This window comes from Protopterus annectens, chromosome 10.part0 (genome assembly GCF_019279795.1).
Source record: "Protopterus annectens isolate FY-2018-M chromosome 10.part0, PAN1.0, whole genome shotgun sequence".
Lineage (NCBI taxonomy): Eukaryota > Metazoa > Chordata > Ceratodontiformes > Protopteridae > Protopterus > Protopterus annectens.
In genome coordinates this window covers 722394668-722419598 of record NC_056744.1, presented here as the reverse complement: position 1 = coordinate 722419598, position 24931 = coordinate 722394668, and the positions used below count along the sequence as shown (strand labels likewise).

General features: G+C 39.5%; 2 protein-coding genes across 2 annotated transcripts in view; one reads left to right on the top strand and one right to left on the bottom strand.

Annotated features, from left to right (window-relative positions):
- Window positions 1-24931, top strand: part of DOCK7 (dedicator of cytokinesis 7) — a 3076229-nt gene that overhangs the window by 1297380 nt on the left and 1753918 nt on the right. The window lies entirely within an intron of this gene.
- The window catches only part of ANGPTL3 (angiopoietin like 3), a 40934-nt gene that overhangs the window by 8356 nt on the left and 7647 nt on the right, over window positions 1-24931 (bottom strand). The window contains exons 4-6 of the mRNA XM_044085546.1: window positions 23444-23557; window positions 12774-12869; window positions 3675-3950 (exon numbers count right to left, since the gene is read on the bottom strand). Of these exons, the coding sequence (XP_043941481.1) occupies window positions 3675-3950; window positions 12774-12869; window positions 23444-23557 (486 nt within the window). The remainder of the gene's footprint in view (window positions 1-3674; window positions 3951-12773; window positions 12870-23443; window positions 23558-24931) is intronic.

Sequence of the window (24931 nt, the reverse complement as noted above, 5' to 3'; positions counted from 1 at the left end):
TACTTCAATCAAGTGGCCACAAAAACCCTGCTATATGCAAGACTGCATATGAGGAAACTTCAGTGGTACTTATGGAGTCAACATTGTCACAGCCTGGAAACAATGATTCCTATCATACGTTGCCTATGCCTGGAGTTCCTATGGTGGGCAGAGGCCTGCCACCAAAACAAGGGACTGCTATTCACACTACCCCCTGCTGCCCAAACCCTAACTACAGACACATCAGACTATGCATGGGGGGGGGTTCACCTGGCAGGGAAGTGCATTCAGGGCAAATGGAACCCAAATCAAATGCCCCTACATATCAATCAAAAAGAAATGTTGGCTGTACAGAATGCTCTGACAGCCTTCAAGGACTACATTCTTCCAGGACAACTAATAGTAAAGATGGACAACACCACAGTTATGTGGTACATAAACAAGCAGGGGGGTACATGTTCCTACCCCCTCTGCAGAGTAGCCATGGCATTGTGGAACACAGCTTTGAGCTACCAAGTGCACCTACAAGCTCAATTCCTACCAGGAAAATTGAATATACTGGCAGATGGACTAAGCAGAAATCTCATGGACCCACACGAGTGGAAACTGGAACCACGGATTTTCAACATGTTGACAAGCAAATGGGGGAGTCCAGACATAGATCTATGTCTCCCCCCAGAACTACCAGTTGGACAAATTTCGCACAAGGACTCCCCACAAAAAAGCCTGGAAAGTGGATGCACTGTCCTTCAGCTGGAAAAACCAGTCTACGCCTTTCCCCCTTTGCCTCTGCTGTCCAAACTAAAAGTCAAACAAGACAAACCAAGAATGATTTTGATTGCTCCAGACTGGCCACATCAACACTGGTACCCACTCCTGCGCAGTGTGTCACAAATATCTCCCTGGCACCTGCCTCAGACCCCTTTCTTGCTGTCTCAGCAGGAGAACCAAATTCTGCACCCTCAGCTCCCAACATTGAACCTTGCAGCTTGGCTAATCACTTAACTTCACCCTTAGCATCCCTCAGCAAACCTGTGATGGATGTCATCTTGGAGGCGTGAAGACCTAGTACTAGAAAATTTTATGCTGACAAATGGAAAAGATTCTGTGCCTGGAACCAATCTTTAGGGATGAGCACAGCAGCACCCAGTTTACCTCCGATTTTGCAATAATTAACTGAGATGCTTCACAAGGGCCTGTCTTTTTCCTCTATTAAAATCCACGCTTCAGCTATTTCAGCTCACTATAACACAGAAACGCCCCTCTTTTCTCATCCCATGCTCAAGCAGCATCTCAGAGGGGCAAAGAACTTGAGACCACCCAGGAGAGCTCCTACCCCTGCCTTAGGACCTTAACTTTGTTTTGGAGAAGCTCACTGTACCTCCTTTCGAGCCAGCTGCTACTGCAAACTTAAAATTTCTTTCTTGGAAAACAGCCTTCCTTTTAGCAATCACGTCAGCTAGAAGAATATCTGAATTACAGGCCCTTATGGCAGTGGAGCCTTTCATCATCTTTCATGTGGACATGGTATCTCTGAGGACCAATCCATCCTTCATGCCCAAGGTGGTTTCCAGTGTGGCTCTTAATCAGTCCATTCATTTGCCAACCTTCTATCCCAATCCACAGAACAAAGGGGAACAGATTCTGCATTCCTTGGACGTGCACAGACAACTTAGATTCTACTTGGACAGAACTAAATTTCAAAGAAAATCTGAACAATTGCTAGTAGTGTTTGCTGCTGGGGCAGAGGGGAAGGCTATTTCAAAACAAACCATTTCTAAATGGATAGGCCATTGCATTAATTTCTGCTATAAGCACCATGGAAAACCTATCCCCAAGGGGATCAGATCTCATTCCACCAGGGTTGCATCTACTTCTGCAGCCTTTCTCAGAAGTGGTCCTACCAGGGATATTCTAGAAGCTGCTACTTGGAGTTCTGTACATACTTTCACAAAGCATTATCATTTACCAATTTTCTCTAAATCCAGAGCTGGCTTTGCCACTGTTGTCTTGCAGGGCCTTGTAGCTGGTCCTAATGCTGTATAAATTCCTCCTCCCAACCATAGCTTTGGGAATTTACCCAAATGGTAATGACTGCAACAGTGAAACACGAAGAGCATAGTACAGTTGTGTGCACTTACCATAAATGTAGATGTTCGAGTGTATTCACTGTTGCAGTCCTGGTTACCCTCCCTTAAGCCCCCTGTTTTTCTCTGGCTATACCTCTACTTTCTTTTACTATGCTTAAAAGCCTTTTTGGTGTATTTGCTTTTGGTTGGAGGTATATTTTTGTGTTTTTAATTTTATTTGCTCCCCTTTCGGGGGGCACCTGACATCTGGGGCAAGAAAAGCTGATGTAATAGCGTCTGCTGCATGTTTTGTACCCCTGACGACCTGACGTCATGGAAGAAGGGACAACAACTGACGCAGGACCCAAGACTTTGTTAATCAGGCCGACTGAGGGCAACCTGCCAGCAGATTACCCAAATGTAATGACTGCAACAGTGAATATACTCGAACATCTACATTTATGGTAAGTGTACACAACTGTACTTTTTCAGTTTAGGACATTGTTTATGAATCTTTTTCTTTTATAATTGTTTATTAACTGAGTAAGCACACTAAGAATAAGTTTCTCTTCTCAAAGATGAACCAGGAGCAGTGTCTAGTTAAGCAACTTGCTCAGAGTTGTCCAGTAGGCAAATAGAAACCAAGGGAATCAAAATAAGGGGTGCAGTATGAAGCTTATAAGCAACCTGTATCATCAATCTTGTGCTTTAAACTGATATCAGTTTTTGACTAAGCATGTGTATTAGGGAATTACTGTTTTCATCAGAATTGTTATACTAGTCTGATATGAAATGAGAAAGCAGTGTTGACAAGCTGTAATCCCATTTCTTTTGTAAGTGACAGGTTGTCTCATTGTTTAACTCTCCTTGGCATTTGACATCATTTTTCTAGGATGCTGGAGATGGCACAATGTTTCATTTAGCTGTCATGAGTATTACTTAGAGTAGGTATACACAAAACCCATGGGGAGGATGTTAGGAGATCTGCATAGGTATCTAGTACGCTGTATTTGTGTCACTGACTTTGGTAGTGACATTGGATGGCTCATCCTCCTTTAGCTTATGCTTGCCTAAATGCCTGATCATATGTCTTCTGTAGGTATTATTCTCTGTGGACTTTCTCTGTGGACTGTCTTAGCCCCTCCCTCAGTCTGTTGTGTGCTGCAGTGGCTGCTTCCTGAAGGCACATGCTTGCTGCCACACATGCAAAATCTCCTAACTGAGTGGTGCATCACATGCAGTGTGTGCAGGCTAAGCTGCTTGCTGCAAGTGTTGCACCTGTACTCCTGCAGAGGACTGCAAGTGCATTGAGTGCAGCTACCCCCCACTGATGGGTGATCTGATGTCAACCATCACCCCATCCACCCCATTCATTCTCTCCAGCACCCATGCATGTATTCAAACTCAGGTTGTCCGGGGCACAGTCAGGAGTTTATCCCTCTACATCTTGGGTGGGGCCTATACATTAAGTTTTTGAGGGGTATTTCTAGAAGTAAGCAAGGGCATGTAGCAAAACTAAATGTCATTTCACTAGTCACAGTTTTATGAATAGGCAAGTAAGTAAATACACAACATTTCTGTTTTGCTTTGCGTGTGGCTTTGAGCAGAAATCAATCAATGGCATACCTGAATAATTTTCTGTACAGGATGCATTTCTCTTCCTGTCAGTGCTGTGATCTTTGGTGTTGAATGGTATGCCTGATTGCTGAGTAATTATGTTGGGTACACCTTCTAGTAATACAGGTGTGAGGCTGACATTATAACCACTCTCCTGGTTTCCCATGCTAAATGCATATTCGATGAAACGCTTCATACCCTTCCAGTCCTCCACTTCTGTATGTAAAATGTAGTCTCCGTGCTGGATAATGGCATATATATTTTCCAGTCCTAGCCAAAATTCCGCTGCAAATAAAAATAAAAGTGCTTTAGTTTATAATTATATGAGAAGTTTGGGTGTTAGTGATATCATAGCAGAGTCCATTAACTGAAGAGAATTAGTTGCTGTGAGTGTCTGCACAGTGATAAATGGAATTAACAGTAGGTAGTTAAAGCCTCACTTGTCATATTCTTTAAACTGCATTTCAGAATTGTAATGAGTAGCAGAACAGTTATATTTTAAATAAAACTGAGCGTAGTAGTCAGACACTGCAAAAGAGGAAAGGCTAGTGTAAAAGTTTTGTCTGAATTGCAGCAGTGATATTTCAACATTTCTTTTGAATAAGTGCTAATCATTTCTAATTTAACATGGTGTTTGCACAAGAGGGAACCTGCAGTCTTGCCATACAGTTCTGCTTGCATTAATTGTACTGAATGCCTGTAGTTAAAATTAACACTTAATTGCTTAATGTAGAACCTGATAGAAGTTATTAGCAGATAAAAAAAATAATTTTGTTTTTCAACTGAGAGATTATTTGCAATAAAAAACTCATTCAGTGCTTCATATAGTGATGTATAGAATTAATAAATAGTAGGTTCTTTTACACCTGTTACCATACCTCTCAGTTGTACAGATTTTTGCAGAATGTCCAGATTTTGGCCTCATATTTTTGGCCATTTTTTATAAAATTGTGTTTTTCTGGCAAATTATTGGTAAATCATTAAAAACTGAAGTTTGAAAATAATGACATATTTGACTTTCAGACTAAATATCCTTCATAAAATCCATGATAATGCAAAACCTGCTATTTTATCAACTTTCTGAGTTTGTAAGAACAATATTTAAAAATTGTTCGTGTTTTTGAGCCTTTGTTCCACTTTTATTCATGGCTTTGTCCAGATTTCCTGTGCTAAGTTGAGAGCTATCCCTGTTGCATGTTAATCTGGCTCCCATTGAAATCTCAAGACTCTCTTTGTTGAGTCACGAGAGTAAGAAAAAAAAAAAAAAAGACCAAAACTACAAGAGAAGACAGAATTTTGAATATCACTCTTCTCCTTTAAGCTTTTTTGTTGGGGGGAAGCTCCCACCCCATAAATATATATATATATATATATATATATATATATATATATATGTGTGTGTGTGTGTATAACAGCATCTATATCACAACATTGAACCTGTAAATATTGAACGCTCACGAGCGAATATTCATGTATTCAAAAACAGTATTGTGGGGGGCTGTGCCCCCCCCCCCACACCCCACTAAATATATATTCCTACTCCCAAGATCGCACTACAGTGAGGAAAGGGCAAAAATCCCAGTCTTCACTATGTACCATGAACAAAATTAATAAACTTCGAGGACGTGAATTTTCACTCTTGTGAGCGTTCGACATTTACAGGTTCAATGTTGTGATATAGACCCAAAAAAAATTCCCATGCCTTAGAGAAAAGAGAATGTTCTGAGAATTGGCAATTTTTGGACTTAGTATATTTAAGTCTTGATGTCTGGCTGTTCAGTCTTCGTATCTTAGGACTCAGCAAGGCTGATCTGGAGATTTCACATGGTTACCATTAGTCCTGTACACCACTGTATAGAGCAATGAGCAACTTTTTATTGCAAACAGTTATCTTTACTTTTTGCTGTTCACTCTAGCTCTTTAGTAGATGTCTTCAGCTTGAACTATTATTAGTGACCTCTGTTTCAAGCACCCTGCTTTTGCCTGTAAAACACTGTACAAAACTAAATGCACATCATCATGACTGAACTCTGAATGGAATGGACGAGGAATCGTATACTCTGATTTTTGAGTTTGCAGGTATAACCACCCCCTAATAAGAGTTTATTGGTTTTTTTTTTTTTTTGGGGGGGGGGGGGTGATGGTAAAGAAGATAATGTGAAAGAATACAGTGCGACTTTGCCTGTTGCATGGTGTAGTGGGCTGAAGTCTTAAATGCATCCTAGACAGCTTGGGATTGATTAGTGATTCATAGGCTGAAGAAGTTATCTGGAAAAGGTGAGTTATTGGCCAAAACAGTTTGCCCTTATTAGGGGGATCTGTTGTGGTGCATTATTGATAACTGGTGGAAAAACAGGTGTTAAAGCAGTATAACTCATGGGCTGAGACATGCTTTATGGCCTGTCAAGCATCACTTAGCACTGCAGCCATATCTGGTGTGTACATGGAAGTGTGCAGATATTGCTCTCCCAGATTTGGCAGTAAGTCAGTCTGCTGGATGGAGTTGCTAGGAATGTAGTTGAAAAAAAGCTTTGTTCCCTGCAGGTTGACAGCTATAATCCCCTGCTGTTGCCTCTGTTTCCCACAGTCATCTGATACCAAGTAGGAAGAGATAATCAATGGGCTGGTGTGGATGGAGGGCATAATGATGTCAGGAACAGAGGAAATAATTCAGAAAAAAGTTAATTAAAAAATGCAACTTGAGGCACAGGAGCAACTGATGTGGTATTATCTGTGAAGCTTGATGCTGATAATAGACTGTTTACCAACAAGAAAAACGTGACTTTACTGTAGGGATGCACTTTTTTCTTTTCTTTTTTTTTTACCTCATCAGAGTGCATGTGAAGGTTATTACCATATATACTGATGCATGATTATGGCTGCCAGTAGTTAATAATTTGTCTACTGTTTATGTACTATGGTAAGAAGTATTTTTCAGCAGCAGAATTTGTTCCTGACAAAACTGTTGCTTACGTATTATTCTAGTATGTTGTTTGTCCAGTTGTTTTACTACATACTGATAAACAGGCATGTTCCAGTAGTCTGAATGCAGATACATATTTTTTTTTTTTTGTTAACATAATTTTGTGTGAATTAATGCTGTACCATGGCATGGCTTTGATGTGCAGCAAAACACCTGTATCTTTAACTGTTTGTATTGTATAATAGCATTGTCATCTTAACATACAGTAAATAGTGTGAGCAGATCTAATTTTAGTCTTCACTGACCTTTGGCATTTTTGTTCATGGCATGGTCACGCAAATTCTTAACAGTGTCTGGCTGTGAAGGGACTTGATGGATTTCATCGGATGATTCAGATTTTGTTTGTACATTGTTGATTAGACAGCAAATGATTAACTAGGTCAAGTGAAGGTTGTTTGACATGTCAACTGAGCTGGGTTGTCCGATTACAGTGTTGAGGGATATTACACATGGGTTTTCCAGCTTGTGTGTGATACTAACTTATTTCAAGCTCTAAATAAAGATACTTTTTGGAATTGCTTCTTTTGTTTGTGCAGACAGTACTTTAAAACTCATAGACCAAGCTTTGCAAAATACTATGTGCTGCCTCAGTCTAATGGTTTAATATTGTATCACTGTAAGGGATGTGTATATCCTTTGTGTGATCGTAGTTAATATCGGATGTAGTGTGATCATAGTATCAGTTGTGGTGCTTCTGAGTACCAAGGAGCAGGTCACAAATATAATGGGGGTCTGTCTGTGGACTTGCCGCTTTTAAGTAGCCCCATCAAAATGTAACAGATAGCACCTGCTGTTCCACAAGCATTGAAACCATACATATTTTTTGGCAAAGTAGGCAAATTTCAAGCCATGGTTAGAGAAGATAAAAATGCATTTTACTACCAGAACTGCAAACTTATTTTCTCTCTATAACCATCTAGCACAGTAAACCCCATTTTCCACCCCACCAATCATGACACCCAGGAAAATAAGTAGTTTTACTGATTGGTAATGTCATCCTTTATCACTTCAATTTTTCACCCTTCTACGCGAGTGATTTTAGATGAATAGGGAAGTTAAGTTAAATGAGTTAAAGGCAATACCAGCAGTAGTTGGATGACTATACAAGTCTTCATCACAGAAATATAGTGTTATAGAGTTTTGTAAGGTAACATTTTTGGGGGTGTTGGAGGATTTATATTACAGAAAGAATGCTGTCTGATCATGATTAGCAAGCACAGAAAAATATGATTGAGTATTGTTTTATTTTGGACTATAGAATGGCATATTTAACTTCCCTGTTTGTATGAGGCTGGTGTGAGTCTACTTCACATGACTGAAATTTCATTTGACTGAATTTCATTTGACCGAGACCATAATACCGATTTTTTTCAAAATACTGAAAACTCATTTGACTGAATCTCATTATACTGAATTGTAAGCCATAGACATGATGTGGGTTTCCCTTCTCCTGTGACTTGCTTGTGATAAAAAGAATTACTGTAACTTAGTGTTGATTGTCAGAATACCAATAGTCATGTAGAAAGTAGTGTAATGTTTCTAAATGTGGGTATGTCTGTTTACATTTTTATGGGAAGTATCTCAAGTAATATAGCTGATGTTTTGTGCATTCCCAGCAGTAGTGGCAGCGTGTAGACTACTGTAAGGTAAGTAAAAGGTATAGGTCCTTTTCCCCACTGAAGTGTGATCATGGAGTTAGTATATATAGTTGGGGGGCACAGCCCCCCACATTGGGGGGGGTGTAGCCCCCCACCTAGTTTGATTTTATATCATCCGGTTTCTTTTAAGAGGGTAAGTAAGTAGTTTTTAAGTTCTGGAAAGAGTTAGTCATTGGTGTTGTAAACGTGCATGTCTATGGTTTACAAGTTAGTATTTTGAAGTGTAGCATTGTAAGATTTCATTATTATGAGTTTCAGTCAAGTGAGTTTTCAGTATTTTGAAAATTAGGTATTTTGGTCTCAGTCAAATGAAAGTCAGTCAAATGAAATTTCAGTCATGTGAAGTAGACCCAGCTGTGCAGACTTCTAAAATCCCATGTCATCAAAAACCATTTTGAATGCCATTTAAAATAGATCTTGACAAAACTTCAAAATTATGCCCCCCCAACTTCATATGGGGGGTTATACCCCTATTACTATTTGTAAGCAACTCTGAGTCAGAGGTTGATTGTAAGACAATAGACTAGCATTGGAAGGGGGGCTAACTTATTTGTTGCTGGGCTGTCATTATTTGGAGACTGGATCCCCATATGGTAATTGTGTGCCAGAGCAGGTAATAACTAGGGAACCGGTGATCCTCAAGTGGGTTCAAAATGAGTGTTTCAAAGGTTGAGCTCTTGTCACTTGAAACCGTGGTGCATAGACAGTGGTATGGCAAATGAGTTATACTCTTTCCAAAGCATTAGAACAAAACAAATCTTAACTGGACATGAGTATGGGAGGAAATGTGTGCTATTTTCTACACCCAGTAACCTATACTATATGCCTTTAGTGCACAGCCATCTAGCCTGTATTTTATATTTTTCTTTCATTGTAAATCTGTTCTATTTTGTACAGTTCTGTATACCTAACTTAACATGTTTTGATCTGATTCTTTGACACTGCTTTGGTTTCCTGTACTATCTTGTTATATGACCATTTTTGTGTGATCTGTGCCTGTGGGTCTGCACTTGTAGAATGCACACTGTGAATAAAAGAGAAGAAGTGGGAGATAGTCATGACTGCAGATTTGAACTGTTCTCTGGTTCAGATGTTTAGAGGCAAGGAGCTTTGTTTTGTTTTTGACAGTTTTGTATCTGTCTCCATTAGTGAACCCAGGTATGTTGATTCAATACCGAACACCACTTTGATGCAGAGTTTAGGACCCCTAGTAGAATTTTTCTGTTTCCAGTTCCACCTAACTTGTAATAGCTGGTTTGGTAGTGTGAACCAAGTCAACAGCCAGTTTTAGATGCACAGTGGTAGTAGAAACCTGCTTTGTAATGGTTGTTTAGTCCTTTTCAAGTGAAGGATTTGAAGTCGGAAGTAGTGTCTGACCCATGTTCCTCAATCACTCATTCACTAGTCATATCAAATAAATAGCATTCTCACAGTAAAGACACTCTACCATCTTACACCCCCTCCAAAAATCGGAATGCATATAGTAACATTGCTCTCAGTGGCCTTTATAACGCGTTTTTCTTTGCTTTTTTATACTACTGTAAATGGCCTTCTTCTCAAGGCAGCCATTTCTGCCTTCTGCTGTTCTTTTACATGAATCCAGTTCACCCTTTTTCGACTCATTGTCCCCTGTATTCATCAGCTAATTGTGACTAAGCACGGGAGTTGCATTTGCACTGAAGTGAGTGCAGAATGATTAAGAAATGAATACCTTGCCTTGTGAAATATTGGAGTTTGTCTCTTAAATCATTACTTCAGAAGATACAAACATATACCTTTCAAACTCTGTGGCTGTCTATTGATAGTGTGCTCACAGTCATCTTGACAGACACATACCGGAGTTTGTCTTTAGTACACTTTTCCTTTTACTAGCACGGTCAGATGCTGATTAAGCAATATTGACCTTGCAAGCTTTGGCACTTACCAGTGTCACATGTAGTGGATCGTTGTCTGTGTCCTGGGAGTTAACCCCCTTATGCTAATCTTTTATTCTTTTTTGACTACGTGACTGACTCCTAGCAAACTGTCTTTGCCGCGTAGCTTGGCATGGGGGCTACACCAATCTTGATCTGCTTCTTGCAGAGATTTGAATCTATACAAGTGAGTGGGCTATAATTTCCAGTAAGCATGGTGAAGCAGTCAGCATTTCAGTACATTTTAGTGTTCATAATTACTTAAAGTTGTACAGTTTGTTATGTTGGTTATTTCAGTTGCTACTTCATGTCAGCTAGATGTTTCTGTTGGTATGGTTATCATTTGCATCCTACTAGGTCTGTTTCGTACTTTAATGTAATGCTTACAGTGGAAGTAAGTGCAGCCAGTAAATTTCATCCGCCCTCTTAATTTTATTCCTAAATCATTCCAGTTTCATTTAAGCACATTTACTAAGCTTGGTTCCAATCATGAGTTAATTTATTCCAAAAATTGACCACTGTCCCTGACAATTACACGTACACATGTACAGATGTCCCCTTTTATGACCAGGGCCTTACTTTTAAGCTTCTGATAGCTAACCCTGTTCAACAATGTTGTGAACCCAGACTGTAATCCCATGTGCCTCATCCTCCACTTGAAACTTAAACAGTAGCAACTTTTTTCACATTACTCTTATATCCTGATCTGTTAATATATTTGGTAACCTTTTTCTGGGCTCCTACCTTTCTACTCTGGAACTCCTGGAGTCACACTGGGAGATTAATTTAGGTATTGGCAGGTCTGCCATCTCTCATGTTACTGTCACTAATGTAATGTTTTTGATATTATCTTTGTACTTTGTGTTGACTTTTATATTTAACTGACTGACAGTTTATACAGTAGCTACATGGAACATAATAGAGTATTACATAATAATAGAGTGGGCTAAGGCCAAGAAGAAGTCTGGATACTAGAGACTACCTTCCTTAACAAGGATTAATGTCCGAGAATAGGCAAGGAGAAAGGTATAGGGAAAAGTCTTAAGTGAAAGACTTGTTCTGGTAGAGTTTTTTCAAATGTAGATCAGAAGTTGGTGTTAAAAAAAAAAGGATAATTATTTTGGCATATAAAATATTGTATGGTAACTTTAGGAATCAATCCGAGGAGATTAGAAAAGATTGGGAAGAGAGACTGGAAATGCAATTTGCAAGAGAACAATGGGGGGGGGGCATATGTGTGGCTCCCAACAATGGGGGGAACATGTGTGGCTCCCAAGTATGCAACGAAGTCCAGAAGGTTTAGGAATTTTGCTTGGAAGTATTTGCGTATGTATTTTTGTACTCCAAGCAGACTTCAAATAGCTTTTCATTTGGTAGATGGCAAATGTTAGAGGTGTGATGGGGAAGAAATAGGTAACTGGGAAGCTATTTTTTTAGACTGTTATCAGTGGCAGATTTTAAAAATTCCATAGAGAGTACTCTTGTCCGAATTATTGGTTGTAGTTAAGGAATTGAGCTTTTTGAGCTGGGGCACAGGACCCAAATTTCCTTGACATGGTAAGACCTTAAGTTTAATTCTATTTGCTGCCAAAGAAAATTGAGAAATGGACATCAAAATTTAAACCTTGAAGTACTGAATAATGTAAAAGAGAGAAAACTCTCAAGGGATATCTTTAGAAAAGGGGAGGAACAAATCTCATAGAAATAAATAGAATTTGTGGGAAGAATGCATGTAGAATATATTTCAGGTGAAGAAGCAAGGTTTAAGTAATAGACAGAATTGATTGATTTTATGTAATGCTGGACTGAATGGCAGTTGTAAAGAAACAGATTTAATGCATGTAAATGAAAAAAAAAATTTACTATGGTTTGTTTTCTTATCTATTAATGTATGTGTGCCTTTATCTTAAGAAATAATTTAATAAAGGTGTTTAAAAAAGGAAGAAGACTGCGTGAGTGGGATAGTTGCTTTTTGTTTCCTGACCAGCCCCCTGATAATCTTGACCTGCTTCGGTACAGGCTGATCTTTTCTTGGGGGGCATTCTGTTTGAACTGGAAGAAACAAAACTGCTGAACTGGCACCTTCAGTCTCAGAAGGTTAAATGCCTGACAGAAAACAATACCTACAGTAAAACACTGGTGCCTGAGTAAGTTTCTAATTTGTCAGAAGCCTGTTTTGAAATATAGTCATAACCAACAACTCATTTAGAACTTGTGCCTTTTTGCTGCATTATGTTGTAGTTGATCACTGAAGCTGCCATTTAAAAAAATAAATAAATAAAAATAAATAAATTACACTGACACTGTATGAACAGTAGCATTCGGTGGAAAGGCAGCTTTCCCTGTAAGATGCAGAACAGAACACGCACAGGCGGCATGCTCAGGTTAGAAACTAAAAGAAGATGCATATTTCCATTTGCTTTGTAACTTAAAAATGTGAATTTTGAAACTGTGTATTTTTATCTATTCATGATAACCGTTAATTTTCAAAAGAGCTCTAGAAATGCTCTTTAGTGTTGTGTTGTAGTGTAGAACACAAGATAGTTAATCCTACCTTCTAAGTCTCCAAAACCCTTTTCATAACTTCCCCAGGATTGGTCAAAATCCAGCGTTCCATTAATTCGCTGCTGTATTACAGTCCATCCTCCATCTGTAAGCAAAAAAGTTACAACAGTTTGAAACAGGAAAACAGTTTCATCTGCTTTTTTTTCTTGATTTTCACTGAAGGTCAACAGAAAGAAATAAGATTTAGTCAGTTGTACCTGGGAATTTTATCAGAGTTCAACAGTATTAACATTAAATAAATCTTTACAGAGCCAAGACAGACGTAGTAGCAAAAGTTTAATGAGGGCTTCAAACTGATGATGGATTTTGGCATAATTTTGCATTCTTAAATTGTGCTGTCTTTTTTTTTAAATGGGTAAGTATTACAAAGTAGATGTTCATCGTGCATACAGCTGCAGTCATTACAGATGGGTTATCCTGCCGTCAGGTGGGTCCTCGGTCGGCCAAATTCCAAAGTCTAGGTCCGGCGTCGGTTGTCGTCGCTTCTTCCCTGATGTCAGTGCGGCAGGGGTATAAAAGAGGCAGCCGACGCCATCTTCTTCAGTCTTTCTTGCTGCGAGGTGCCCGAAGCAGAAGCAGTTCGCAAGTGCCGGTCGGCCAGCTCCTGAGATTTACGAAAATATTTCAGCCGAAGTCTTCTTGAAAGCTAAGTACCCCGTTGGGGAAACTTTTCTTGCCTCGGACCGATGTCAGACAAAGTTACCGATGTCAGACAAAGTTAATAATTGCATTTCATGTGGGAAGCAAATACCGCATAAGGATTTCCACTCTTTCTGTATACCTTGCTTAGGCCCAGACCACGACGTCTCGGCCTGCCGTTTTTGTGCTAGATTCAACAAGCACACTATTAAGCACCGGGCGGAGTTCGCCCTTCACTGTTTTGTCAAAAAATTTAATTATATTATGTCGCCGGATACTCCGACTCCAGTTTTAAGTAAAAGACGCAAAGATAAGGACCGACATACGAGGTCCACACTGACTACTGAGACCACGCTAAGGCCAACTACCGGTTCTCCGGTGCTCAGCGAGGCGCCTACGCAGCCCCTGAGTACCGATGAGACTACAGTACCGGTGTCTTCAGTACCCGAGGTCGTAGGCTCCTCGGTCCCCATTCCTACTGTAGATACCGATGCCACTCTTGGCGGGGAAACTCAGAGTTTAGACAGGCCTGCCATTTCTCAAGGTGTCTTCAGGCCTTCCTCCTTCTCTATTAAAGCTTTCACTAAATCTAAAGCAGCCTTGAAAACCAAAACACAGGGCCCTCAGACCCCCTCTCAAGGCCCCATGCCTAAAAAACAGATGCTCAAAATGGCTGAGGATTTGATTACTCTTATCAGGGGTTCTCAACCCCCCCTCTGACAAAAGGCCCAGATTAGAGGAAGACTACCCTTCCTCAGATCAAGCCTCCATTATCTCAGAACATTCTGAGGACCAGGATTATGCCTATTCCCCTTTTGAAGACTCTGATGCAGAGGAGTCTATTCCCTCAGTCTCCCCGAGGACTACTCTTTTGGGGAAACCCTACATACATTGAGGGAACACTTTCACTGGGAAGGCCAAGATTACTCAGATTCCAAGAAAAGGCTCAGGGAATTTCTTTTGCTCCCCCAGCATAGGCCCCTGGCTATCCCTCCTGTTTTAGATATATTGGATGATGTGTACACAGAAGCCAGCCTTAATCCAGATTCTTTGCCTCCAGCTCCTGTTAAACCAGACAGGTATTACCGGGTTCCTGATTCTCACCAGTTCCTATACAAAAGCCATACTGCTGACCCAGAAACTATTTCACAGGGTCCCAAGGGAATTAAGGCCTCTACTGCTAAAACCCATTACCTTCAGAGAGAGATTCCAGAGCTTTAGAAAGGTGGGGGAAAAAGGTGTACACCTTGGCCACTTTAACCATGAGGGCATTAAACTGTCCGTTCCATATGGTAAAGTATCAACAGTTTTTGTTATCTCAGTTGAAAAGCAAAATGACACAACCAGAACAACCAGATTTAAAAGAGTTGCAGGATTTGTTGCATGGTGCAGAGCAAGTGGGTAAACATACCTTGCAGTGTGGTTTTGATGCTTTAGAGGCCTCATGTAGAGCTGCTGTTACAGGGTCTGTTATATGTAGGCATGCTTGGCTCAAAGAGCAAACCTTACCAGATCATGTCAAAGCTAAATTATTAGATGCACCTCTTCAGAAAGCTGTATTGTTTGGTGTTAAAGCTGAGGAGGTACTAAAGAAAATGGAGGAAAAAGCGAAATCAATGCAAACAGTGAAAGACTTCCTGCAGGTACAACCTCCGCGTTTCAGCAGAAACTGGCCTTCAAAAAATTGGTCCTTTCCAGCCACGGACAGACCTCAAAGGGGCAGATACAGACGCCCAAGGGGTAGAGGGCAACCTCAAGGATCCTTCAGAGCCAGACAGTGGCAAGCACCAACCCCAAGAGGTGCAGAAGATAGATCACAGTCATTTAGAAAACAGACACAATGACTTCCCCCTATACCTGCCAAGCAAAGCTTTAATGGCAGCACCTTTGGGAAACTGGCATTATTCTCAAAGAATTGGCATATTGTTACAAAATACAAATGGATTCTGGACATTATAGACAGAGGCTACAGGTTCCACTTTCACACCCTTCCAAAAATGAGAGGCATGCCAAACCTGCCACAAAATCAAAGGGCAGAGGCACAAAAACAAATTTCAGCTCTCATGGACATGAAAGCGATTCAAGAGGTACCTGCAAAAGAACAAGTTCAAGGGTTTTATTCCAGACTATTCCTGGTACCAAGGAAAGACAAAGATTGGAGACCTATCTTAGACCTATCCATCCTAAACACATATCTACAGGTACCAAAATTCAAGATGCTCACATTACAGCAGCTTCTTCCCATGCTGGGCAAGGAGTCTTGGCTGGTAACATTGGACCTCAAGGAGGCATACCTGCATGTCCCTGTCAGACAAGATTGCAGAAGATACCTCAGATTTCTTGCAGGTTCAACCCATTATCAATTCTCTGCATTGCCCTTTGGCTTATCTACTGCGCCCAGAGTGTTTACGAAATGCCTGGCATCAGTAATCGCCTTCTGCAGACTATAAGGAATACAAATCTACCCATATCTGGACGACTGCCTCATCCAAGCGGACAGCAAGGACATACTACTGCAACACCTGGCGTTTGTAATAAAACTGTTGAACTTCCTGGGATACACAGTCAACAAAAAGAAATCAAAACGAATACCCTCTCAACAAATAATTTTCCTGGGTGCCAGCTTGAATACAACCACCCAGATGGCCTACCTCACACCAGACAAACAAGGGCAACTGTCTCAATACTTCAGGAAAATGGCAACTTTCACCAGGCTGACTGCAAGGAAAGTCCTGCAGGCTCTGGGATTCATGGCATCTTGCATCCTACTAATTCCATGTGCAAAGCTGCATATGAGGAAACTTCAGTGGTACCTAAAAAACTTATGGTCTCAGCACAGTCACAGCTTGAAAACAATTATACCACTCATTCCATGCCTTCAAAAGGAATTTCTGTGGTGGGCTCAAGCCTGCCAAAGAAACACAGGTCTCCCTTTCTGTGTACCTCAAACAACTCAAATCATCACAACAGACGCCTCAGACTACGCCTGGGGAGCACACATGACAGATCAGTGCATTCAGGGAAAATGGTCCCAAAAAGAGAAGGACCTACACATCAACCAAAAGGAAATGATAGCCGTGCAAAATGCTATTATGACCTTCAAAGACCTACTGCATCCAGGCCAGCTATTGATAAGGACAGACAACACCACAGTGATGTGGTACATAAACAAACAGGGAGGAACTCATTCATACCCCCTGTGCAGGCAAGCCATGACCCTATGGAACACAGCTCTGGAATTGCAAATTCAACTACAGGCACAATTCCTGCCAGGGAAGGAAAACACACTGGCAGACAACCTAAGCAGAAATATGACAGAGCCACACGAATGGAAGTTGCATCCTCAAGTTTTCACAAAGATAACTCGGGCATGGGGACAGCCAGACATGGATCTCTTTGCTACCCACAGAAATTACCAGTTGAAAACATTTTGTTCAAGGACCTATCATCCACAGGCCTGGATAGTGTACGCACTTTCTTTCAATTGGACAACATTGACAGTCTATGCCTTCCCGCCTCTTCCTCTGCTGCCCAAAGTTCTATTAAAAGCCAGAGCAGAGAGGCCGAAAATGATTCTCATTGCTCCAGACTGGCCAAGACAACATTGGTATCCGCTCCTGAAGAGCCTGACATATTCCCCACCATGGATCCTACCTCTAGTCCCTCTTCTGTTGTCCCATCACAACTACAAAACCCTTCACAGCCAGCTCAAAACCCTAAATCTAGCTGCATGGAGAATTCCTTGATCTCTCAACAGACCCTCCTCTCCAAGGAGGTGCAGGATGTCATCTTGGAGGCCAGAAGACCTTCTACTAGAAAAGCCTACTCCGCCAAATGGAAACGATTTTGTGCCTGGAATCAAGAAAAGGGCCAGAATCCTTTGGTAATAAATTTTCCTCAAATTTTACAGTACCTAGCTGAGATGTTAAACAGTGGACTTTCCTTCTCCTCCATAAAAATCCACGCTTCAGCCATTTCTGCACAATACAACACAGATCCTCCTTTATTCTCTCATCCTCTCTTAAGGCAGTTCCTCAGAGGGGCAAAGAATATAAAACCCCCAAGGAAACCACCAGTCCCTGCTTGGGACCTCAACTTCGTATTGGAAAAGCTGGCCCTTCCTCCCTTCGAGCCAGCTTCTTCAACAGAACTACAATACTTGTCTTGGAAAACAGCCTTCCTTCTGGCTATCACCTCAGCACGCAGGGTTTCGGAGCTACAGGCCCTCATGGCTGTGCAACGTTTCATCATTTTCCATCAGGACAGAGTTTCCTTACGAACCAACCCTACCTTTATGCCAAAGGTAGTGTCCAGTGTAGCTTTAAATCGGACTATCCACTTACCTACCTTTTATCGTAATCCACAAAACAAAGGGGAAAGACTACTACATTCCTTGGACATTCACAGACAACTTCGTTATTATTTGGACAGGACAAAGCCATTCAGGAAATCTGAGTAACTCTTTGTGTCCTATGCTACAGGTGCTCAAGGAAAGGCTATTTCCAAACAGACAAACTCAAAATGGATAGCACACTGCATACGCTTTTGTTACTCATTTCATGGAAAAACTGTGCCTACATGCATCAGATCCCACTCCACCAGGGCCACAGCTACCTCTGCAGCTTTCCTTAGGGGGGTCCCTACCAAGGACATTTTGGAAGCAGCCACTTGGAGTTCAGTGCACACCTTCTCCAAGCACTATCACCTTCCACTATACTCTAAATCTAGAGCGGGATTTGCCACAGCAGTCTTGCAGGGCATCCTCGCTCCTCCTAGTTCCACTTAGTGCCTGCCACCCCTACTTAGCTTTGGGATTCTTCCCATCTGTAATGACTGCAGCTGTATGCACGATGAACATAGTACAGTTTTGTACCTACCATAAATGTAGATGTTCGAGTGCTCATACAGCTGCAGTCCAGGTTACCCCCCCCCCCTCCGTCCCCTCTTAGGACAGGTCTTATGACAAATACCTTCTCATACAACCTATTTGGGGTACTCTTTTATGGTGTATTTGCTTGCAACTAATGTTTTCTGATTATTCTTTATTGCATGATTACATAAATTTATGTTTTGCCTTCCTTCTGGGGGCACATCTGGGGCAAGAAAAACTGAAGAAGATGGCGTCAGCTGCCTCTTTTATACCCCTGCCGCACTGATGTCAGGGAAGAAGCGACGACAACCTGTACTCTGCCCTTTATGTATATTTTTGCCTGGTGTGAATTTGATGATACCTTCCACAGTGGAAGAGTCATCCCAATCCCAGACTCATTATTGTTCAGCTCAGTATTCTGCTTACCTTTGCTGTTGCTCACCTCAATTTTCAGGTTTGGCTATTAGCCTTTTGTCGTACTTTATGCCTGTGCACTCTGGGCACACACCACAGTTCCCTTCACCACCCTGCTTCATGTCGGCCTAATAAATGGTGGAACTGTGCAATACTATTATAACTTCTATTCTTACTCTTACCAGCCTGGTGTAAGAGTGACATTCTGTGGATGGACCTGTTACATTTCCATTTTCCAAGTTATTACATTGGTTTCAGTGTCATTTCAGCTGCTTATAGGAGGATATATAGTAACTGTGCTAATTGTTGCAAGTTTGCTGATAGATTCTGATTGTGAGTTTACACAGATATTGCAGTTCTCCCTTTTCAGAGTCATGCTTCCTTCTTATGAAATTTTAATTTCCACTATTTGTGTCCAGAAGCGAATGACAGATAGTGAGTGTTTATCAGCCATTATTTTTATCTTTTCAGACTGACTGTCCTGCATTTAGTTCATCCAGCGTTGATGCCTGCTAATTCCTTTCCAATTTTCTTGCATCTTGCACCAATCAAATCACCCATTATGCAGTTTTTTTCATTTTATTTTTACAGACGTACACCATTTTCATCATTTTATACTTTTATATTAAATGTAAGCTGCCACATGCATTTGACCATTCCATCAACATTGTGTAGGTCTTCTTCATCCATTCTGTCTTTGTCCAATGACCTTGTTGCAAGTATATACATCAAATACATAGTCACATATTTTCTCCCTTTCCCTCAACAGTGTCATGTTAAAGAGAAAAAAAAATATTTGTTTTCTGAACCTTTGAGTACCAACTCGTATATCCTTTATTATAAAAATTGTGGTACTTTGACTGGGGATGCCATCGGTAACCCACTCAAATGTTAATCAAGTTGTTTATTAAAGAGATAATCCAATAATCTGTTCTTAATATTTTACTCTACAGATCTAGTGCCTCAAATCATCAACAAATAGTGCTTAGTAATTGCGAAAAAAAAAATTTGAAAATGCTTTGAAGCATCAAATTGCAGGTAGACTTAAATTTCACATCTGCTTTTTGTAATACAACCCTAACACAATGTTGTACAGTGTGACCTAAATGTAAGGAAGACCAGGCATGCTCTGTTAATGTCTGTGACATGGGGTTTATATCTCTTTATTTATTCATATTATGCTTCATTTTGTAAGTAATTGGGAACTTTGATTATTTAAGAATACTATTTATTGTTAGATTGTTGAGGCCCATGATTAGTTGAACTAAACATGATACTTTAGGGATGTAATATCCTCTTAGGGCTTTATTTGTGTGTTCCTTAGCTCTCCCTGTGTTTGTGTAACAATATGCAGGAGTGTAAGACAAAGTTGTATTATTAAATGCATATGTAGAAATTGTTGCTTAAAGTATGAGCTTACAAAGTATCTTTAGAAATAAGCAAAAATTGTTTTTTTGTCAAAGGATACTTAAAACAATATGGACTCTAGGTAAAATATTATTTGGTTAAAACTAAACAGCCCAGCAGCAAGTAGTAGCCCAATAAAGGTCCATCCCTCTCTCAATACCAAAGTTTTTCCTCAGACGCAAAATAAAACTTTTAATTGAATTAAAGCACTTTTCGTTTCAAACCATGAAACTTAATCAGAATATTGTTACATTGCATTCCCTCCATATAAATACTCTACAAACACAATGGATAGACCAATAAATTTAAATTAAGCATGTTCATTGGATACAGATCTTCCTCGTCACCCTAACCATTCCTTTTAAAGGGGGTAGAAACATACAAAATTTTCACACACTAGTATTCCACACAGAAAAAACATCTTTTAAAAAATTATGATAATAATACTGTCAAGAACACATGTATATATAAAAATGCGTATAAAAATCACATGTAAATATAACATGTAAGACAATACATAATTTTGCTAGAGTCATCTAATACTGTAGGTGTAAAACCTACACTAAGGCTCTCATTTGTAAGGCAGGAACAATAAATAGTTGGTCATTTAAACCAGGACTAGTACTGGCATCCAGCTGAAGTTGCCGTATTAATTTTCGGAACTCTAACCTGGTCTCCCAGTCACCACCCCGTTCAAAAGGTTTTACTTGTTCTACTACCCAAAATTTAAACCCCTCATTACTACATGACATAACATGTCTAAATAAAGCATTAGTTTCTTTTTTCTTGTATATGTCATGGACATGTTCATATAGAGCCTGTGTTTTAAACTCCTTTCAGTTTTCCTTGTGTAGTAACCATGTCATTGGGTGCAGTAAGCCAAATAAACCACAGCTTTTGAATGGCAGTTAAAGTATACTTTTGCTGCCATACTGACATTTCTGTTGAGGCTAGGTATACACAGTTCACTTTTGTTAGTAGCAAAGGGACATTGGGAACAATGTCCAAAAGCATAGGTACCCAACTTCCTTCTAGCCCCCCCCCCCACTGGTGTTAAACCTATTAGCATTTTGCTCAAGCACATTTTTTAGATTTGCTCCCCTCCTATAACTAAATTTAAGTGGGTAACTGAAAACTTTGACAGTTAGGCATGATTTTAAATAAATTCCAAAACTTTCAAATAATCTGTTTAATTTTGTTAGTATCTTGATTATAAGTAACCACAAAAAAATGCTGGTCGCCAAGGCCCTTTTTAGCAGTTATGTTCCTTCTGCCTACTACTGCCCCGGGGGGATTGTTATTTAAATTAACATCATAGTTCAATAAAGGAACATATTTATTGCCCCACCCGGCTAAAATATAATTTTTAGTAGTCACAATTAAATCCTGGAGGTAACCTCTTGCTACAAAGAATTTTGAAATAATTTCCAATTCTTCTAGCAAATCTTCCTTCAAGAAAGTCATATGAACTGCCCTGACCCAACTGGCCTTTCACAATGTTCCTCTTCTGATAATATGGGTGGTTACTTTCAAAATGTAAATACATGTTGGAAAAATATTTTTTCCGAAATATCCTAGATACAAATCTCTACCTATTAAAGTCTTTGGTAACCCTAACATCCAAATAATCAGTGCTGGTGTTTTCCACCTGGTGAGTAAATTTCAGGAATTCGGTTGTTGACTCTGTATTTTCCATAAATTCAATTATAAGCTCCAGGGAGCCATCCCATAATACCATAATGTCATCCAAAATGCGAAAGTATCCCTCAATTTATTTGTAATACTCAGTGGTGAAAACATAATACTTCTCCCAATACAGCATTATGAGGCTCCCATGGCCACTCTGTCCTGTTTTTAGTACTCTCCTTGGAAAAAAAATAAAATTATTTTTTAGGACTATCTCCATATTTTTCAAAACCAGCCTAAAAATAAATAGCTGATAAAAAGCCCATGTTTTCAAACCACATTAAACCCAGATCTTGGGGTATAAAGGAAAACAAATCATTGACGTCTATAGTAATAAACACCAGACTATCAATGTAATCTATTTTACCAATCTTTGATAGAAAGTCCCACGAGTCAGTCAGTATATGATCACATAAACCATAAAAGGGCTTCAATTTAATGTCTGCATATATAGCCAAAGGTTGGGTCTTGGAGTCCCCTGAGGCAATTATAGGCCTAAGGGGTGGACTGTTGGCATCCTTATGAGTCTTTGGTATCCCAGATATCCCCGGGATGACCAGTTTATTAACACTCAAGTAGCTAAATAGCTATCTGTAGCTCCTTGAAGTAAATTGTCTTCCGAAATCCAGACGTAAATTGTCTTCCAAAATCCAGTCAATTTGTCTGTAAGCCACCTCAATTTGCCCCAAGAGACCTGTAAATACCTGCCTTCTGAATTCAAAAATTCAAGCATTTTTCCACAGTAATCCATATGTTCCATTATACCACTCCTCCCCCCTTATCGGGTTTCATTATTATGATATTCTTGTTGGTACTCAAGTTTTATTATTTGGTTAACATAAACATTTTAGGATTAGCTGTGTATTTTTGTAGGAGTTTGTAAAATGCCTTGGTGTGAATTTTTATAAAGAATATATTCATAGTCTCTCTGCAGCTCTTCGTCTCAGAAAAAGTAGTTATCTGACCTGACTTTCCTGATTTGTATCCATGCTTGGAACCTCTAAGCCAGTGATGATTAGTCATTTCCCCATAGAAATGATTCCATCAACTCCCTCCACCACCAGTGAGGTTGTACAGTGTTGTCTATAATTTCTTGCCTCTGATTTGCTCCCATTTTTAAAGTTGATTTACATCTACCATGCTCATTTATCACTTAATCTTATGAGTGTTTTGTGTGAGAGTAGTTAGATGTTTTCAAGCTATAACTTTTACTCTTAGATTTTGGGAATGAGTCTCTTCAGACTTTGTTAGTTTGTACATTTCGTTTTATGAGTTATTCCACTTTCCCTGTCTGCCTGCTCTTCCCTCATTTTTTCTCTGTGTTGCCTGTCTGATGAGCCACCTTCTCCCACTGTAAAAAGACACATCCCAACAGTATTACATGTAGTATTATGCAGGATGGTGAGTTTTGCTTGAATTTTTCAGTGTAGTCTGGTACCTTGAATTTGTCATTAGACATGAAACTGATTCATCTCTTTTAATTGCTTGGCATAAGATAGTGTTTTGATGTCACTCTGTCAGAGACATAAACTGGAATGTAAAATTAGCCACTTCTTCCCTGAACAGTTGATCACCTCGTATCTCTAACATTTCATTCTGTGCATAAGCTACAAGCAGAAGTAGGCAGGTTTTCTTAGCCTTACCTGTTTTCATGTCACAGAAAACATTAAACGATTTTGAGCCATTTGGATTAATGGTGTATATTCCGCTGACTCTTTCTCCTTCATCGTAAATGTCACTGCAGTCCAAGTGGACGCCTAAAAGTAAAACCCAATTTTACTAAGTACAAGTACAGTTAAAGGCGAGCAGCTAGCATTGTTTAATCTAAGCAGTTGATAGTATGTACTCAGTGACTACATGTAAAACGTTACCTTAATTACAGCATGTTTTTTGATAATCATTTCACAGACTTGTGCACAATCCAGGTGTGTGTATTTTTTTAACACAAGATACTATGGCAAAATGTTGTTAAAAATAAAAGCACTTTTATTTTTTAGTTTTATTTATAACAATGAGTTGTTTTGTTTGTTTTATTTATAACAATGAGGTAGCAGATGCCTTTTTTATATCGCACATGTCTCAGGTGGAACACAGTGCTAAAACATTCAGAACACGATGCAGTAATAAAAATGTGACGTTAGGTTGTTAGAATTGTGAGAAAGCTTAATACAGTTCTGTAGATTATAGTATAGAGACATGACTGGATCAGCAGTTATAAGTTAAAATGTTGTAGGAATGCCCCTGATTTAAATAACATGGGCACAAAAACATGGAAATGGAAACTATAGGTTATGAAACATTAGTTATGGTTTAGCAGATGGCCTTTCATTTTCACATTGAAAATGTCATAAGATGATTTTGTGCAATTAGATCTCTGTGTACCATAGCAGGATTATGGCAGAAGAAACTGCTTGATAAAATTGTATATTTAGATTTCGTAGTATTTGTTCCCTGCATTCTTAACAAAACAGTTTAACTCTGTAGCATGCATAGTGTACTGTGTAACATTTTAGAGATACATGCATTACTGACTCATGTTTTGAAGTTGTAAATGGTATATTAGCTAACATCCTTGAAGGGAACAGTGGTTAATGAGTCAGAACTAGTTATTTTCAGTGCTAATGTAACAGAAGATTCTGTCCTTTGGCCATTCTTTTCTTTTTGTTAGCTGTATGCACGAGGTCTGTAGTGATCAATAACAGAGGGTGATAATACTATTAGCTCTTGTTTGCACTAGGTCAAGTTAAGCTGTATGCAACCTTTATTGACTTCAAGGGCTTTTCTTGCAACATATTGGTGCTCAACCCTTGCAAGACTAAGGGATACACAATAATATTTTTATCAATTTAAGAGTATTGATTAAAAAAGCTTCTGTTATGGCAGCTAAGGATATGCGGAAAGAGACTAAACAAAAGATAATACAAAACCTGAGAAACTGGACATTCTTGTTTGTGGATAGTAAAATACAAGCAGTGAAAATGTTTTTAGTCCTTTTAGTTTTATGAATGGTTCAGGCATATTTTTATCAACCAGAGAAGTTGTGGACAATAATTAGTAAAGTGTTAATGAAATTTATCTGGAATGGGAAAAGGGCAAGAGTTAAGTGGGATAAGATGATCCCTCCAATAGGA